At 39.7% G+C, this 17978-nt stretch overlaps 2 protein-coding genes and 1 long non-coding RNA gene across 4 annotated transcripts; 2 read left to right on the top strand and 1 right to left on the bottom strand.

The window, feature by feature from the left end:
- Positions 1-1100: 1100 nt before the first annotated feature.
- Positions 1101-5422, top strand: LOC143851270 (Cystathionine beta-synthase (CBS) protein). 2 transcript variants are annotated; one of them, XM_077360624.1, is made up of 4 exons: positions 1101-1571; positions 4391-4739; positions 4879-5253; positions 5337-5422. In XM_077360624.1, the coding sequence occupies exons 1-3, from the start codon at positions 1150-1152 to the stop codon at positions 5206-5208; spliced, it is 1101 nt and encodes a 366-aa protein (XP_077216739.1). In that variant the 5' UTR covers positions 1101-1149; the 3' UTR covers positions 5209-5253; positions 5337-5422. The 2 variants fall into 2 exon arrangements, with proteins under 2 accessions (XP_077216739.1, XP_077216738.1); XM_077360623.1 differs by having other exon boundaries at positions 4879-5422.
- A 1241-nt stretch (positions 5423-6663) lies between these two features.
- On the top strand, positions 6664-13259 carry LOC143849483 (beta-glucosidase 6-like). Its single transcript, XM_077358502.1, has 13 exons — positions 6664-6729; positions 9162-9228; positions 9448-9506; positions 10141-10216; positions 10299-10370; positions 10490-10577; positions 10652-10910; positions 11156-11271; positions 11362-11591; positions 11954-11985; positions 12100-12202; positions 12891-12999; positions 13082-13259. Exons 4-13 carry the CDS (start codon positions 10156-10158, stop codon positions 13257-13259), a joined length of 1248 nt encoding a protein of 415 aa, XP_077214617.1. The 5' UTR covers positions 6664-6729; positions 9162-9228; positions 9448-9506; positions 10141-10155.
- Positions 13260-16508: 3249 nt separating this feature from the next.
- Positions 16509-17185, bottom strand: LOC143850792 (uncharacterized). Its single transcript, XR_013236056.1, has 2 exons — positions 16869-17185; positions 16509-16762 (listed from the first exon to the last, which is right to left on the bottom strand). It is a non-coding gene; the product is annotated as an uncharacterized LOC143850792 (long non-coding RNA).
- Between the last annotated feature and the right edge of the window lie 793 nt (positions 17186-17978).

The following is a 17978-nucleotide window of genomic DNA, read 5'->3' as shown; positions in this document are numbered from 1 at the left end:
GAAACTATAATGTCCACTCTTAACCAAATTTGTTTTGGTAATATCTTATCCTAGAACAGAGGCCGATGTAACTGGAGGATAATAAGTCTATCCAAGGATAAGATGAACCCTGGCTTGCTATACCCAGGGAGACGAGAACTGCCCCAATATTTATGTATTTATTCGGCTTAAACAAATGAACTGGTTATTTAGACATCGAGTTGTATTGTTTAATTAAAGTTTTGAACCAAAGAAAACATGGAATAGTATATAAAATTGAAATGCTGTTCTGTCTGCCTTAAGCAAACCAGGAATAGGTTTAAAGGAAACCCCACGAGATACGTATTCCAGGGATCCCCAATTTGTTTGGGAATAGGGAACCAAACAATGGATGAATTAGGACCAAAGTAGGACCCTTGTATTTTTTTCTCATCGAAAATATGGCCATAATGGGCCTATTGATTAAAAAAATAGAGTAAATGGATCCCATTTTTATTCAGAATGGGGAACCAAACAGTGAATAGCGCAGAATCTAGGAATCTTTGCTCCCTCACTAGTCATTAATCACTAGCATGTTACTTGGAAACATGCTTGGATAAGCATGTCACTAGCATGTTACTTGGAAAAAATAGAGTAATGGGCCTATTATCCACCCTAATGGGCCTATTATCCATGGGTTCTACCTGAAATGAAAATAGCAAACCTGTCCAAAACTATAATATATACTCACCATGTTTCTTTCCATTGTCATCTCATGGCTGTACATCTCATATTCTTTATGGGGTGGGGCCTACAATTTTATCCCATGTTTGGTACAGGGTGTGGACCCACTATTTCTACAAAACTCATGCATAGAGTGAGGCCCACCTTTTTACCCTAATGTTACTGATAGGTAGGACCCACCATCTCTATCCTATGCACTGTGGTGAGACATATTGAGATTGGGTGGGGCCATCATTTTACACCCATGCATAACATATTAACATGGGTCTAGAATAGGAATATTAAATAATCTGTCATATGACCAGAGCTCTCCAATGGAGAGATGACAGACTAAACGGCCATGCCGATCCTCACGAAGACACGTATGCAGAGAAAAACAAAATAAAGCTCCTTCTTCATCCCCAACTTCATGTCATCATAGTAGCATTTACAAGACCATCAGAAAGCATGGAGATGAAAAAAGAGAGGCCCAACACAACCCATCTGAGTTTGATGAGGGAGAAGAAGATAAGAGATCTAATGACAGACAAAAGGAGACTAGTAGAAGTTCCCTACACAGCCTCCCTGGCCCACACCATGAACACTCTGGTGGCCAATGGTGTTTTGGCCGTACCCGTGGCTGCACCCCCTGGTCACTGGATCGGAGCTGGTGGGTCCATGATCCTAGAGTCCGACAAGAACACCGGTGCAGTCCGAAAACACTACATTGGAATGGTGACCATGCTGGACATCCTCCTACACATTGCCGAAGCCAATGACCAAAATCAATATGGTAAGGACTTGGATCATCAGATGTCGGTTCCCGTCTCCACCATTATCGGTAACTGCTTGGAAGGTCTCAGCTTGTGGACTCTTAATCCCAATACCAGGTCATCACTTTTCCTCTCTTTCTCTGTTATTTGTGGTTTCACTTTGTTGGGTTTTTTGCTTTTGGAATCATTTGTGTATTCATTTCTGGAATGTCATATCCCAGCATGTTATCAAGAGCTTGTTTAATCTTTGGCTTTAGTTTCTTAAACTTATCAATGATATACCCACCAAAATCATCAAATGCTTAATTGTTATGAACTCAAATTGGTTCTCAATGTGTTTGATCTTCTTAGAGGGAAGATCAGCCTCTTGACCCACTTCGAAGGAAGGATCATGTGAACAAAACAACACTCTCCGGAACATGTTTCATTTGTTTAAAATATGAGAAATTATATGGTGCCCTAGCGGGCTTGCTTGTGTAAGACGCATCACTCTTGATATTTGATCCAACAGAAGCATAGTTTTTAGGGAAAAATACAGTTACACCCCGTCAACATTTTGACATTTTTAACTCTAACCCTGACTTTTAAAAGTCACCAACTACACCCCCTGAGGTTTCAGTTTGTATAAGGTAGACCCCCTCTTTTGAAACACTATCAATGCTAATGAAGACCCATGCCCCCGTCCAAACCCCACACCCGAATCCAAACACTACCAAAAACACAGTGGGCTCACATTGTTTGGATGATCCAAAGCGTCCATTTGATGGGGTCCGACATGGATAGGGTGTGCCCAAAAAATCAGCTACATAGGACCATTCTAACCCTTCGATCTGTGGATGAATTGTCAACTAAGGGGGTCTACCTTATACAAATTGAAACCTCAGGGGGTATAGTTGGCGACTTTAAAAAGTCAGGGTTATAGATGAAAATGTCAGAAAGTTAAGGCGGTGTATTTGTATTTTTCTAAGATAAAGCTACTCACATGTTATTTGCCTACAAAAAATCCCTTAAAATAAAGCTACTGACATGTTATTTATCGAAAATTCACTCGACCACTTCCTCTAAAACTACTACCCAAGCCAATCTAGATAACCCTTATTTCTAAGACTCCTATCCATGTCAAACAACTAGAGAGAAAATACCACAAAATATAAACTAATTTATTCTACCTAAGTGGGGCCATGGTTTTAAATTTATCTGAAATTTCACAGAAAAAGGTCAAAATGTTTTTGTTTTCATCCTCATCGAAACGAAATCTACATGGATTCCTTCCACGGCAATGTTTCTTTCGACAATTCCTGTAATTCGACTTCCCAAGATTCGATTGAAATGGTCATATCGACAAAAAAATGAAAAAAATGTTATGATTTTCATTTCATTTTATTAATGTAGAGAATGATATTTGGTAGGCAATATAATTGAACTGCACAACAAAGTAACTGTACCTTGTGCATGGGATGTCAGATTGACATGGACCAACACATGCCACTAGGTGTTCGATGTGATTAAGCCCTTATGGATAACTTTCTTGCTTGTGTTGCTTTCTAAGTGTGTATTTGTGCTTATTCTGGCATTTACCAAAGTTTTTTCTTAAAATTTCATCATTTGCATATGTTTTCATAAGTTTCCATGATCTTACAAGATCTCCACCAAAATTTCCACCGAAACCAAAATGTTTCCATTTCGGTACCAACAAAAACTGAAATTTAAAACCCTGAGGGGGACCCTTCTAGACACATATCATTAATAAATGCTGTTTTCCAGGGATTAAGCCTCTAGCTAAACGGTCAAGGCTTTGTTCTTCAACGGTCGAGACTTTGTTCTTCAACCTAGAGGTCGGAGGTTCAATCCCAGATTACCTACCGAGAAAATGTTGTTTTCTAGGGATTGAGCCTCTAGCTAAACGGTCAAGTCTTTGTTCTTTAACCTAGATGTCGGAGGTTCAATCCCAGCTTACCTGCCAAAAAAAATGTTGTTTTCCGAGTGGAATACTGACCCAAGAGTAGAACCATGGGCTTCACATCAAAACCACTGCTTGTATTTTTACAGACTTCAATATAAACCACTGGGATGATGGTGATTCCTGTGGAAACATATCATTTAGATCAGGATCACTTTCCTTAGTGAATGCAAGCCTTCCATTAATGGAGGTTCCAAATTCTCTCCTTAGTAATTTCACGTCCTGCTTGTGCCAAATCAACTAGCTGCATTGCAATAATGAACTCTTCTGATGCTATTATACTCTTTCGAGCGGGAACTGATCAGAACCGAAGCGTTCTCCATGAGATCGACAGAGAAACAATAAGAACGGAGAAAGTACAGGAGCGTAAATTTTCTGTTTTATTCTCCTTCGCAGGTTGGCTTTGTTGGGTTCTTCTCCGCTTTTCAGGAAATTAAATAAACTGAAAGTTAGGGCATTTGGAATTTGAAAATAAACAGCTCTTCTTACGATTATTTCTCTTTTTTTTTCCTGGCTTCCTCTTTGTTTTATTTGAAATAGAAGAAGTAGCGACATTGAATTCGACATAAACACCGATTTGACCATTGTTCCTGTGTTTGCTTTATGGGTGTTTTCTTTCCGTAGTAGTTGAATAAAGAAATTGAAAATAAACTACCCCTCTGATAATTGCTTCTGGGTTCTTCATTTTTGCTAGCAATTTGAAAACGAAGTAGAAGCAACATCTTGGAATTTGAGATAAACCTTCCTTTTGAGGATCATTCCTATATTTGCCATTGTGGGTTTTCCTGGAAATTCAAAAAACAGTTACAAGAAGCATTTTGAATTTCGAAATAAACCACTCTTTCAATGATTCTTTCATTTATTTGGGCCTCTGAACTGTTTTACTCCTACAAAAGTAGGAGTTGCCTGGCATTCTTTCACAACCAATAGTAAGTTGGGTCTGATATGATTGTTTAAATTTAAACTTAATCTGCAGTGTTCTCGACTGTATTGAGGTGTTTAGCAAAGGCATACACCGTGCTTTGGTTCCGTTGGACAGCCATATGGATCAGGTTGTGGGAGTAGAAATTGCAGAGTCGTCTTCCGGCTATAGGATGCTCACTCAAATGGATGTCTTGAAATTTTTGAAGGCCCATGGAACTGAATTAAAGGATCTTATGTCCTCCACAGTTGGTGAATTGGGAGTAATAAATGAGAATGTTTATGGTGTAACTGGTCCTACAAAAGTCATAGAAGCTATCAAGTCCATGAGGACTGCTTCCCTGAGCGCTGTTCCTATTCTCGAAGCTTCTGCTTCTCTTGGAGAAGATCATATGCTTGTAAACGTATGTCCTTTTAAATCCTTTCCTCTGTTTCAGTAATCAGTCCATTATTGCTTAGTTGTGAAATGTGTGTGAGATTTTTCTTCACTGGACTTGTTCTTATGGTTTGTTTGACTAACTCAAGATGTCTTCCAAGTTCCAGGGGAAAGGTATGAGACCCATAGGTACATTCTCTGCATCCGATTTGAAAGGATGCCCAATTGCTCTACTGCAATCCTGGTTATCTCTCAGCGTTGAAGACTTTACTGAGAGGGTAGCGATGGGTCCAAAAGCCGAGTCTAATCCTTTGGTGGTTTCGTCCCCCAGGGTGCTTGTAAGTTGTAATTTTGAGACGAGCCTCGGGGAAGTAATTGACAAGGTCCTTGCTGGGCATGTGCACAGAGTGTGGGTTGTGGATCAACAGGGATTGCTTGTGGGGCTTGTCTCACTTACAGATATACTGCGAGTGATGCGGGCAGCGACAGAGTCCTGAAATTCTCGTTCTGGTATGATGATCTGGGGCAGTAGATCTTTTCAGGTAAGCTTTGTGTGGGCATTTGCAGTTTAGGATCTGACCTTCAAGTTGATTATTATGTAATTTCGGATCTCATTGTTTCTCAGGCAGTTTTGGAACTAGGAACATGAAATCTTTAACTTGTGCGTTGCATTGAAATTAAAGATTTGGATGTTTGCAGTTAACATTAAAACCGTTTGTTTATTTCCAATCTTCCATGGAGCTCTTGTATAAAGTTTGAAGAACATCTGACATCGGAACCACCTACAATCAACAATGAAAAGATGATCTGATCAAAACTCAAAAGATTATGAAAAGATAATCGTGGGGCTTTTAAACGCCTGTACCACCTGTGAGATCCCACATTGGAAAGGGAGGAAAAGTTTTTGGGTTATATATGTGAATTCCCCATCTCCCTATGTATACTAGTTTCCAGCAGCTCCAAAGCACGGGCCCTGCGGAGTGGGTCGGGCACTGTTAGTGCTGCTGGAAAACAAAAGTGGGGAGGGTGGAAGACCCAGACAGTTTTAGTGTGCCCTTTATATTTCAAACTATATATTAAACTTCATTAAAAAATAAATATGCTATAAATTGGACAGACTAATCGATGGCATATGCATATATTAATGGTTTATGAATAACTAGAATACTGATTGCACAACTAGAATCTATGGTTTTAACATTTAATATACTAGGGTTGTGTCAATGATTTTAACATTTAAAAAACTGGGTGACCCGCGGGTCCACCCAGCCCTTATGGGTGGGATCTGAGTTATCACCTGGACCCGTACGGGTTGGGTGAAACCCGGCCCGGCCCACCCGTTTGTTGGAGACCATTAAATGGTGAAATTTTAAGGGATCCCGTTGTAGAAGTGTTTTCCAATGACTAAATAAACCAACTCTAACAGCATTAGCTTTTTGAGTAACTGGTTATTTCCCACTTTCCATGTCCATCTAGGATTTTTTAAAACTCATGGTGGTGATCGAGCTCGCTGTAGGTGGGCCATAGCTGCACCCACAATCTATATGAGTGCTAGTTTTGCCGTTGGAGCTCCTTGTCCGCATTTCTTATATCGATTCTCAAGTGAAAAAACCATTGGCTTGTGCGTTTTTTTTTTTGCCAAGAAAATGACAAATTTATGGCAATTTTATGTCCTCCATCCGGCCATAGCCGCCCAGAGCTCTAGTGTGTTGGATACTACGAAATAAAAATAGAGCGACAATGCTTATGCACATTTTTGCATTTTTCCCTTGGTTGGCATCATTCGTCCCTTACTCAACTACAAAAACAGTAACCACCACAATCACCAATGAAGCCAATCTTCCTTGGCTATCAAAGGGGGGGCAATGGTGTTCTTCTCTTCTCCTTCCTTGTTCCTCCTATGTCTCTTTGCAATTCTATTATTCGCTTCTTCTACCTATGCTGCTACAAACCAGACCTTGAGTCGCAAGGACTTCCCACAAGGCTTCATCTTCGGCACTGCCTCTGCTGCTTATCAGGTTTCATTAATTTTTCATATATGAGACATAATTGATGGAATTAGGGAGATTCGTCCTCCGCTCTTTCATCGATGGGAAGAGAGGACAGTCCTCAAGAATGCCCAAGTCGGGCCTCTCTCCTATATTTTCTATGGGTTGCTAGCGTCCATTGCAATAGACATTTCGCAGCTGGTCTGTCGCATGTCAAACCACTAGGGCTGGCAACAGGGCGGGTCGGGGCCGGATGTTGGGGTCCCCTACTCCTTCCCCTCTGCGGGGAATTTTTCTCCTCCCCTTCCCCTCCCCACTGCGGGGATGGTGGGGAATCCCCCTCCCCACGGGGAATATCTAATCCCCATCCCCTCCCCTTCCCCGCCCCGCATCCTTCGGGGACAATCACTTTACTTTCACATTTTACTTTGTTAAATGTTAGGTTTAAAACTAAAGATTTGCTAGGGACAATCACTTCAGGCATGTTGCGTTTGGCTGTTGCATGTGAGAGTAGCCACACAACCCACATAGGCTAAGATTTTGTCTTATTCATTTTATTAACCTGGGGACAAAGGTGGTTGCTCTCAGATTCATTTAATTGATCACTAGTCTCTAGCAGATCCCTAATTCCCAATCCCACTTGCCAAAAAATATTGTACGTGCCACACCATAGGAAGATCCAAACCGTCCATTTGATGGGCACACCATACTACCATAGGCATAGGATGATCCAAACCTTCCACTTGATGGGCACATTGTAGGATGATCCAAACTGTCCATTTGATGGGGGCCACAACGTAAATAGGTTGTGGCCCAAAAATCATTTCCATAGGATAATCCCTACCCTCTGATCTATAGAGGAATTGCATATTATGGTACCTTGTATAGATCGGAGGGTTGCAATCATCCTATGGATATGATTTTTGGGCCGCAATCTATTTACGTTGTGGCCCATCAAATGGACAGTTTGGATGATCTATGGTGTGGCCTGTAAAGTACTTTTAAATTGTAGCCTATCAAATGGACGGTTTGGATCGTCCTATAGTGTAGCCTATACATTACTTTTTGAAAAATAATGGACTATACGAGCGCACACCATATAAAATCTCATCACTCATCAGAGAGATGTTGCCTTTATTTGGGGGAGGGAGATTTTCAAAGAATTTAATGTTGCCTTACACTGATGGTTCGAGGGAGAAATTTTAGGGATTTCTAAGGGTAATATACTAATATAATGAGGGACAATGCCCAATGGATTATAGGTAAAAGAAAACATAAAAAGCTATGTCAAGGACAAAACTGTACTAATGGAAATTATGAAAATTTTGGGAGAATCTTGTAGATATGTTTTGATCCAAGGGGTTTCTAGTAGTTTTCCCAAAAAAAAAAAAAAAACACTTAAAAAAATACAAGAAAAAAATGGCATTAATGAGGGGCGGGGCGGGGCCAACTCCATCCCCTTCCCCGCACCGGGGAATTTTTTAAATCCCCTTCCCCTTCCCCTTCCCCACTAAAATCGGGGAATCCCCTCCCCAAGTGGGGCGGGGCGGATCCCCACTTTTCCGGGTGAAATTGCCAGCCCTACAAACCACCCACCTCGTGAATGGAGACAACAGCTTTTGTCTTCATTCACGGGATGGCTGGTCTGACATGCGACAAACCAGCAACGAAAACGCTAGCAATTCCGTTTCCACTAATAGGAATGAGAGGAGCTCAAATTGCCCGCCATGGGCTTCGTTTGGTTGCATCCCCTTGGTGGAAAGAAAAGTGAAAAAGGGCTCTTTTCACTTTCCACGGAGGGAAGGCAACCAAACAAGGCCTTCATCACTTTCCACTGAGGGAAAGCAACCAAACATGGCCTAATAGAGTTATATTGTTTTGATTAGGGGTGTAAACAAGCCGAGCCGAGCCAAGCTCGGCCAGGCTCGGCTCGGCTCGGGCTCGGATTATGTTAATTTCACACCCCTCATCTTCCCTGGACAGCCCTATCTAGTGTTTCTGACTACTCTTTTTACACTACGGGGGGTGGTCCAAGTAACAAATGGGGTTCCAAAAAAGAAGTGACATATTTTGCCTCCCCCTTTCACTCCGTGGACAACCCTTTTAGTGTATATATTAATATAATATATATATATATAAAATTCTTAACGATCCTTAACGAGCCGAGCCGAGCTGAGCTGAGCCTGGCCAGCCGGCTCGGCTGGGCTCGTTAAGGATTCGAGCCGAGCTCAAGCGAGCTTCCGAGCCCGAGCCAAAATTGACACCCTTAGTTTTGATGGACATATCCTCTATTATGGGAAACAATCTCTGCACCCATTTCATTGATTTCCACTTCCCTAATCACCTGTTACAAACTTACAATTACCAACACACTGTCAACTCCATTAAAAGGAGTGCCATGATCAAAACAAGGGAATGTGGGTATCACTTGTAAAACAATTGGATGAATTATGAAAATGCAGTACGAAGGAGCTGCGAAATTGGACGGTAGAGGACGTAGCATTTGGGACACATACGCTTTTCACTCAGGTAAAACAACTCGTGTAACTTCTCCATGAGAATTGATACTGGCACCCCTTTTCAAATTTAGAACTTCTCTTATTGGCTGGGTTGGATCCGGTTGGTAATTGTAAATTTTTAACAGCCTAACAGAGAAGTTTAAAATAGAGGAGGTGCCAATATTAAAACAAGATCGTGTGCATACCTAATTTAAGTCATAGAACGTGTATATTGGTGATGAATGTACAGGTCAGATTGCAGATGGGAGTACGGGTGAGGTGGCCGTTGATCAGTACCACCTCTACAAGGTTAATTTATCTGCCCTTCTATTCCCTTTAACAGCTTCTGGTCTACTGTTGGGCCTGGGCCTGAGCCTAGGCTGGGCCCATTTACCAAAATGGTTATGAGTTTGATAGTTAAAACTGGTTTGAAGTCAGAAATTTCTCTGCATTTTACAACATCTTCAGAAAAAAATTTGTAAAATGGAAAAATGGTTTGAGGGACTCCACTCCCTTCGGGTCCTAAATGTGTTCTATACAAACACTCATTAGGCTTCTTTTTTAATCATCTTAGTGAAATATAGAGAGAGAAAATTAATTTTTGAATGAGAAAAACATCTAGAGGAGGTAAAAAAGTCTAGTTTGGGGTTGTTCATAACGTGGATAGAAATCCCTGTTTAAACTATTATATGGATTGACTATCCTAAATGGAGACTTCGAATTAAATCTAAAGGCCAATCTATCTATTTCTAAAGTGAACAGCTTTGTGATGCATGAAAGACCTATCTTCTATAGTAATACACTCTCTTAGAGTTACAATGGCATTTCACTTTGGTAACTTTTGTTAATAAAACATTGTTTCACCTCATGAAGATGTTACACCTTCCATTTTAGCATCACTGCAACTGTTACATGACTTTTGAACTTCAATATATCAATGCAGGGAGATGTTGTGCTCATGACCGATTTGGCAATGGATGCTTATAGGTTTTCCATATCATGGTCTCGAATTTTCCCAAGTAAAATTTTCTATCCATCCATATTAAGTTAGTAAAATTATGAGGAAGAACAAGAAATTCTCTAATGTGTACAAATATGCAGATGGAAGTGGAGCTGTGAACCAACTTGGGATAGATTATTATAACAACCTGATTGACAATCTGATTGCAAATGGTGGGTGTAAATTTAAAGTTTTCAAGATTTTCCAGCAAAATTGTTTTATGTTTCAATCTTTTATGGATCTCTCAAGCTCTTAAAAACCAATCCAATGAGTTGTGCATTGTGGCGCGCAGACCTTGTACCATTCGTGACCTTGTATCATTTTGACCTTCCACAAGCTCTTCAAGATTCCTACGGCGGATGGCTTAGCCCAAGAATAATGTATGAAAATCATTAAAATCAGTTTAAAATTCTCCATAACTGAATTACTAATCTATTATAGTTCTGTTATGCAGAAATGATTATGTTGCATTTGTAGAGCGGTGCTTTGTCGAATTTGGAGACAGAGTGAAGCATTGGATAACTTTCAATGAGCCTCATGCTTTCGTTATGACGGGTTACGATCTGGGCGTGGCAGCCCCTGGTAGATGCTCAGTTCATTTACCTAACAGGGTCTGCAAGTCCGGAAATTCATCGACCGAACCTTATATCGCTATGCATCATGTCCTTCTCTCCCATGCGGCCACATTTAGGCTTTACCAAGCCAAATTTAAGGTATAATGTGGACTCTTCATGAGGAACTACATCATTTCAAGGAGGTCCAATCACTTCCAGCAATGGGAGCATACGGACTATAATTTCTAACATCCCAAGGGAACTAGACTCCCTGCTTTCTCCATCAAAAGTCAATTCATCCTTTTTGGGTTTTGTTCTTTACATATTAAAGTGTGATTAGTGTTCATGTATATCTCCCATTATCGGAATATTTTGTCACTAATCCTTTCCAATGCACAAACTAGGGAGAACAAGGAGGAAATGTAGGGATGTCTTTGGACATGATGTGGTTTGAACCTATGTCAAATTCTACACAAGACATCAAAACAACTCAAGTAGCCCAAGAGTTCCAAACTGGATGGTAAGTTAACTAAGAACAATGAGATGAAAACATTTTCACTTGTTATTTCCCTGTGCTGTTCTCATTTTCTGATTCTTGATCACAAAACAGGATCTTGGATCCCATTTATTTTGGAGACTACCCATTGTCCATGAAAGAAAGAGTCAAGGAAAGGCTTCCGGAGTTCTCCAAAAATCAATCGGATGCACTTAAATCGTCTCTGGACTTCGTGGGCATTAACCATTACACTACTTATTATGCGATGGACATCACAAATAGCAGCTTTTATAAAAACATGCTGAACAATGACACATTTGTGGATGCTGGAGCGCTTCCCACCCGTAAGTGTTCATTACACCAGTGGCTGTCAAATTACTTGAAATCACCGCAATTGCAATAGCTCATTTGTGTTTGATTTAAATCTGAGTATACTACAGTTTAGTAACCTTATTTGAGCAGTATACAAATCACCACACTATAGTATCCATGACTGTTGGATTGCTAATTTTGTACATGAAGATGCCTTGGGTTTCTTCCAATATCAGTTTGCTTAATATGTCATATTTTCTCCTCTTTTCTCCTTTTTTTTACTTGCGTAAGTGATTTCTCTTTAGCTGCCTGCTTGTATCTTCATCCCTCTTTTCTATGAATCTAAGTTACCTATTGGGCAGGTTTTGAAACTTTATTTTGTTTTTGTTTTCAGCCATAAGGAATGGAGAACCCATTGGAGACACGGTACGTCCAATATTACATGAACCAATAAGTCCTTGATAAATCTGTTTGTCACAGGCATCAATTACAGATAGGGAATTGAAAATAACTAATGGTGTTTTATGCTACATTGCGTAGGGTGGTTCGACTTGGCTCTACATCGTTCCATGGGGAATGAGGAAAGCTATGAATTACATTAAAAACCGCTATGGAAATCCAATGGTGATTGTCACAGAAAATGGTAAGGCATCTGTTAGACTTTATATAATTCTAAATTAATGCAGAACATACCTCCGGCCATGGCGATTAGAATCGAAGATCACGACTCCCTTGAACCTCGACGAACCACGAAAACGATCTCCACTGCTCATGAACAAGAGAAGAGAGATCTTCTAATCTTAAGAAGACCTTAAGGCTCAATCAATGGAATCGCAGGCACAAGTTTTCTTCTCAGATTAGGGACCCTCTTGATGATGGAACTTTAGCTATAACGTATGAGTGTTGTTCCCATCAAACGCAACCCATACTTGTAGATTTTGGATCACAATAGTTTGTGTCCTTCCACACCTCTAACACTAATGTGTTTTAGGGTTCTTAAATACTAGGGATTTGTCCCTAAGACTCTTTTGAGAACAAAACCACTGTGAATAGAAAATACTAACGTTTTTCACTTGGGACCCACCAATGTGGGCCACACTAAAAAAGGCCAACAGCATCAACCAAAGGAACAACTAGATAACTTGCTTATTGGAAACATTGTCATTCGAGAAAGATCGAGCGAAAAAAATGCAACAAGGGCCGGACATCCAAGAAAAACCAGAAACAGATTACAGCATCACTAAACAGAGAGATGATTCACAAAATTACGCCATTCATAGATTCTTGCTTGTCCAGCTAAAATGTCTTATAATGTGATATGGGTGTTGTAGGCATAGATGAGGTGAATGATCCAGATAAACCTCTACTGGAGGCACTTCAAGACCAAAAGAGAATTGACTACCACAGAGACTACTTGTCGAACCTCTCGGCTGCCATAAAGTAAGTTAGAATGCAAGATCTTAAAGAACTTTCCTTTGTGATATAAGTTACAATGATGCCAATGATGATGGTGTGATTGCAGAGAGGATGGGTGTAATGTGACTGGATACTTTGTGTGGTCCTTGTTGGACAACTGGGAATGGACTTCAGGGTTCTCTGTAAGGTTTGGTCTCTACTTTGTTGATTACAAATCACCCGGTCTCCCTCGATATGCGAAGAATTCAGCTGGATGGTTTTATGATATGCTTTGGCGAAAATGAGAGCAGTCACAAGAGGTTTTATATCTTCTATAATTGATGTTTGAGTTGAAAAAAAACTCGAGGAAAGAAGGTTTGTAGTTCTTTTCGATCATCCTCACGAGGACTTTGTATTCATTCCTGACCCAAATGCTCCTCAATCCATGAAATTTAAAAAATTAAATAGACAGTAGGCTTTGTTTTGGCCACATTAACAGCACAACTAGTTGTAAATGATAAAAAAATGTTTGATGAGAACAATGGGAATGGTAATTGATTCAGTAATAATGGGGTTGTTCACCATGGAGATAGAAATCCTTGGAGAAGTTTTTCCTAGAATTGGGTTTCCTGTTTGGATAATGTATCGGCCAAAACCCACGGCCAATAACACCGGTCAATCCATCGTCGGCAAACACATGGAAAAATCCAAGATCTTTCACGAACAAGATAGAGAAAATATATATGCCAAACAAACCACAATCACAAAGGGAACAAAATAAATAAATCACAAAAACAAGAAAATAAGAATATACGTGGTTCACCACAATGGGCTACATCCACGGACAAGGCAACACAAAATCCACTATTTAGAGCCAAAATAGTACAATACAACAATGTTACCTCACACCAGTAAAACCCACCGGAAGAGCCCTTCTCTCCAACCTTCCATTCAACCACAAATAGCCCCCAAATCTCAAGTATGAGGAAAACCCCTAATGGAAAACCCTCTAATAGAATGCCTAGCTCGCAAAGAAGAAAACCCAATGGAGGAGGAGAAGAAGAATGAAAGAAGATCACACATTGAGCAGTAGAAGAAGAAAAACCCTTGCTTTTGCTTCACCACAAATGCCCTCCAGAGTACCAAGAGAAAACCCCTCTTTTGCCATAAGCTTTCTCTTCTCAAAGCCTCTCCTTTTCCCTTCTTTCAAAACCCTATAGTTTTGCCTTCACCCAAAATACTAAAAAGAATACATCCCACTTAAGTACTAAGTGGGACCCACTAAAGAAAACAAAAATAAAAAACGGTGAATATGCATCACCGGTTCAACAATCTCCAACTTGATGCATAATCGCCTGCTTGCAAGAATTCCTTCCTGAAACAAAAAAGACTTTCGGCCGTTTGGCAACTCCACCAAATCTCATGTCTTGTTCATTTGAAGAGATTGTAATTCTTCTTCCATAGCCATTATCAACCGCCATGTCTACAACATCATCAACCAAGACACCTCCCAATAACTTGTCCAAGATTCTCACTCGCACTCCCATCTCTAGAAACATTGAGGACTCCATCTCCACTCGAAGATTTACGACCTTCCAACTCCAAAGTAAAGAAATCAAACTATTTGACATATTCGGAATATGTCGGGCATTCTCAAGTGTGTGGATTATCCCATCAAATATTCTCAATCGAACCAAACCAACACCAAGTGTTCTACTAGTCGAATTATTCCCCATCTTCGTCGAGCCACCTTCACACGGCTGATATGTGCAAAACAAAGATCAATGTGGGCACATATGATGAGTAGAACCCATATCAAGAACCCAATTTTGATTAAATTTCGGATTACAACCCGCCATCAATACCTCATCCTCTATAACACCGGATGCGGATACCTCCACTTGGTTTGCCTCATTAGAATATCCATCTATCTTTTCTTTACCTTTCTCACTTCCGGAGTTAGCATTTTTTAAATCGGATTTCTTCTTTTTTTTTTGGACAATTCCTTTTGAAGTGTCCATTTTCGCCACAATTCCAATAACCATTCTTGTCATCATGCCCCTTCGACTTAGATCGGGGTATTGACTTGCTCCTTGAATTTGTTTTTGAAGAAATACAATGGTTAGCTCTACCGCTTGTCATATGGGGCTTCCGATCCTACTTTCATAGAACTCTCCAAAAGAAACCTTTTTTCGGAGTTCTTCGGCAAGTAGAGTACCATAAACTGAATCATAGTCTAGAGAATTTCCCTTACTATAACTTAAAGTAGTAACAAAATGATCATATGATTCCGGTAGAGTGCAAAGCAAAATTATTGCTTTGTCTTCATCGTTCATTTTCTCTTTAATGCTTTCCAATTGACGAAGAATGTTGTTAAACTCATTTAGTTGGTTAGAAACATTAAAACCATCCTTCTTTCTCAAAGAGAACAACTTCATCTTCAAGAATATCAGGTTTGTAAGAGACTTGGTTTGGTAAATACTTTCCAACTTTGATCACAAACCCACCGTCGTATTCTCAAGTGCAATGTTAAATAAAACTACAGTAGACAATCTCAATCAAATTGAAGACATAGCTTTGATGTCCTAGTCTTCCCAATCATCATCCGTCATGGCATTCGATTTCTTCTTGTTTCCCAACAAAGCTTTATGGTACCCATTTTGGATCAACAAGTCTTTTACCTTCATCTTCCACAACTCAAAATTGGTCTTCCCATAAAAAAGCTCCACCTTAAATGTGTGGCTAGCCATATTCTCAAACTTTGCATCTCTCAAGCAATTTCACAAATACGTTGTGTGGAAAACCCTAACGCTCTGATACCAATTGTAGAGTCCAAAACCCACTGCCAATGGCAATAACACTGGTCAATCCAATCCTAGCAAACACATGAAAAAATTCAAGATCTTGCACAAACAAGATGGAGAAAATATATGTGCCAAACAAACCACAACCACAAAGGGAGCAAAAGAAATAAATAAAAAACAACCACAAGAAGACAAGAATATCAGTGATTCACCACAATGAGCTACATCCACAAGACAACACAAAATCTACTATTTAGGGTCAAAACAGTACAATGTTATCTCACACTAGTAAAACCCACCAGAAGAGCCCTTTTGTCCAACCTTCTACACCGATTATGAGGAAAAACCCCCTTGGAATGCCCTCCAATATAATGCTTTGCTTCCAAAGAAGAAAATGTGATGGAGAAAGACAAGAATGAAAGAAGATCACAGCTTGAATAGTAGAAGAAGAAAAACCCTTGCTTTTGCTTCACGAGAAAACCCCTCCAAGAGCACCAAGAGAAAACCTCTCTTTTTGCCGTAACTTTTCCCTTCTCAAAGCCTCTCATTTTCTGTTCTTTCAAAACTCAGTAGTTTTGCATTCACCCATAACATATTAAAAGAAAAGAGAACATCCCACTTAAGTACCAAGTGGGACCCACTAAAAAAAAAAAAGGTGAATAGAATACGGAGTGCCATTATCAAAACAAGGGAGTGCGGATATCATTTTCCCACATTCATATAACTGGAAAGCAAACGCACAAAACAAAATTACACTTAAAAATTGGAATTATGATTAAACATATCGTGATATATGACCAATATATGGTGTCTTGGGCATAAATCAATCAGCCATCAACCAGGGCTATGATTTTTTTCAGACATTTAAATCCATACAAAAAAAATGAACAATAATACATGCATTTTGCAGCACCAAATCTCTATAAATCTCTTCAATCAAAGGGAAATACACTCGCCGAAACAACACCAGATATATTTTGTATGAGAATAAGCTCCTCCGCATTCTGAAAATTAAGCATTGCTTGTAAAATTACAAGTCAAGAAACTAAAAAGTTGTATATATAGAAAAATAAATTAGAAAGAGGAGATATATGTTAGGAACCTCCTTACCAAAAGCATCTCAACATGTTGATGAGAAAATGAAAGAGATAGTTTTCGCGGTGTAGGAGATCGGTTCGGACCATTCTCTCTAAGTTACTGTGTCGTGGGAGGAGGTCGCTGTAGTAAAGGATGGTCGTGATAGTTGCCGCTGGTCGGTTCAGCAGAGAACACAAGAGCCTAACTAGAGATCGGACAAAAATGGGAAGAAGAGACTGCAATTCAGCAATAGCAATGAAACCCAATACAAAGATCAGTTTAAAATATCATCTAATGGTGTTTGTGTGTGTCTGTGCGTAATAGAGAGAGAGAGAGAGAGAGAGAGAGAAGTATACCATGATTTTGTGGAGCGAGAGAGAAAGGTGGTTTGGAGATCATGTTGGAGAGAGAGAGAGAGAGAGAGAGAGAGAGTTGAGTATTCTCAACTGCCAATCCTCAGCGACTATTCAGACCTACCCGTCTAGGATCAAAGGAACTAAAAACTGAGGCCGTTTGCATGCATGGATTTTATAATAATCCCGGATTATAAAATCCTAAAATCCTTGTATCCGATGGTGCCTCCTCTCACAAGTCACAACAATTGAACTGCAACGAGGTCAATGTCCTCACCAACACTTTCCTTTTTAGACATTGATACTGCCACCCTACTCATTTTATACTGCCAGCTCTCTATAGTTTGAAGTTCAAGCTTCCCTCCTTCAGTGTTAAATGATGAAATCTTGCCTTATTTCTAGCAATTATGCTAGATTTATTCTACCAAGATTTTTTTTTTTTTTTTTTTTTTCATTCTGAGATAATGAGATTGGATTGAGATTGCACTGTTGCCAATCTCTCTTTCCTTGTCTACATTATTTAGATTGCTATTATTGGTGTAAATTTATTGTATTCTTGTAATCCTTCCTTCTCTACCTTATTTAGATTGCTAGTATTGGTTTAAGTTAATTGTATTCTTGTAATGGATTCTATACATTGATAAATTCCAAATATACTGTAAAGACAATTCTTTATATAAACAATCCCACAACCGAAGGTAACGTAGGTGTGTGGATTTACAAGATTCTCTCTTATTTTCACACTCTCTTTTCCTTCCTTTCTTACATGGTATCAGGAAAAATCCACGTG

This window comes from Tasmannia lanceolata, unplaced genomic scaffold, assembly GCF_043159265.1.
Source record: "Tasmannia lanceolata isolate RefF3 unplaced genomic scaffold, GAP_Taslan_0.1 ptg000018l, whole genome shotgun sequence".
Taxonomy (NCBI): domain Eukaryota; kingdom Viridiplantae; phylum Streptophyta; class Magnoliopsida; order Canellales; family Winteraceae; genus Tasmannia; species Tasmannia lanceolata.
This window is presented reverse-complemented; position numbering and strand designations above follow the sequence as displayed.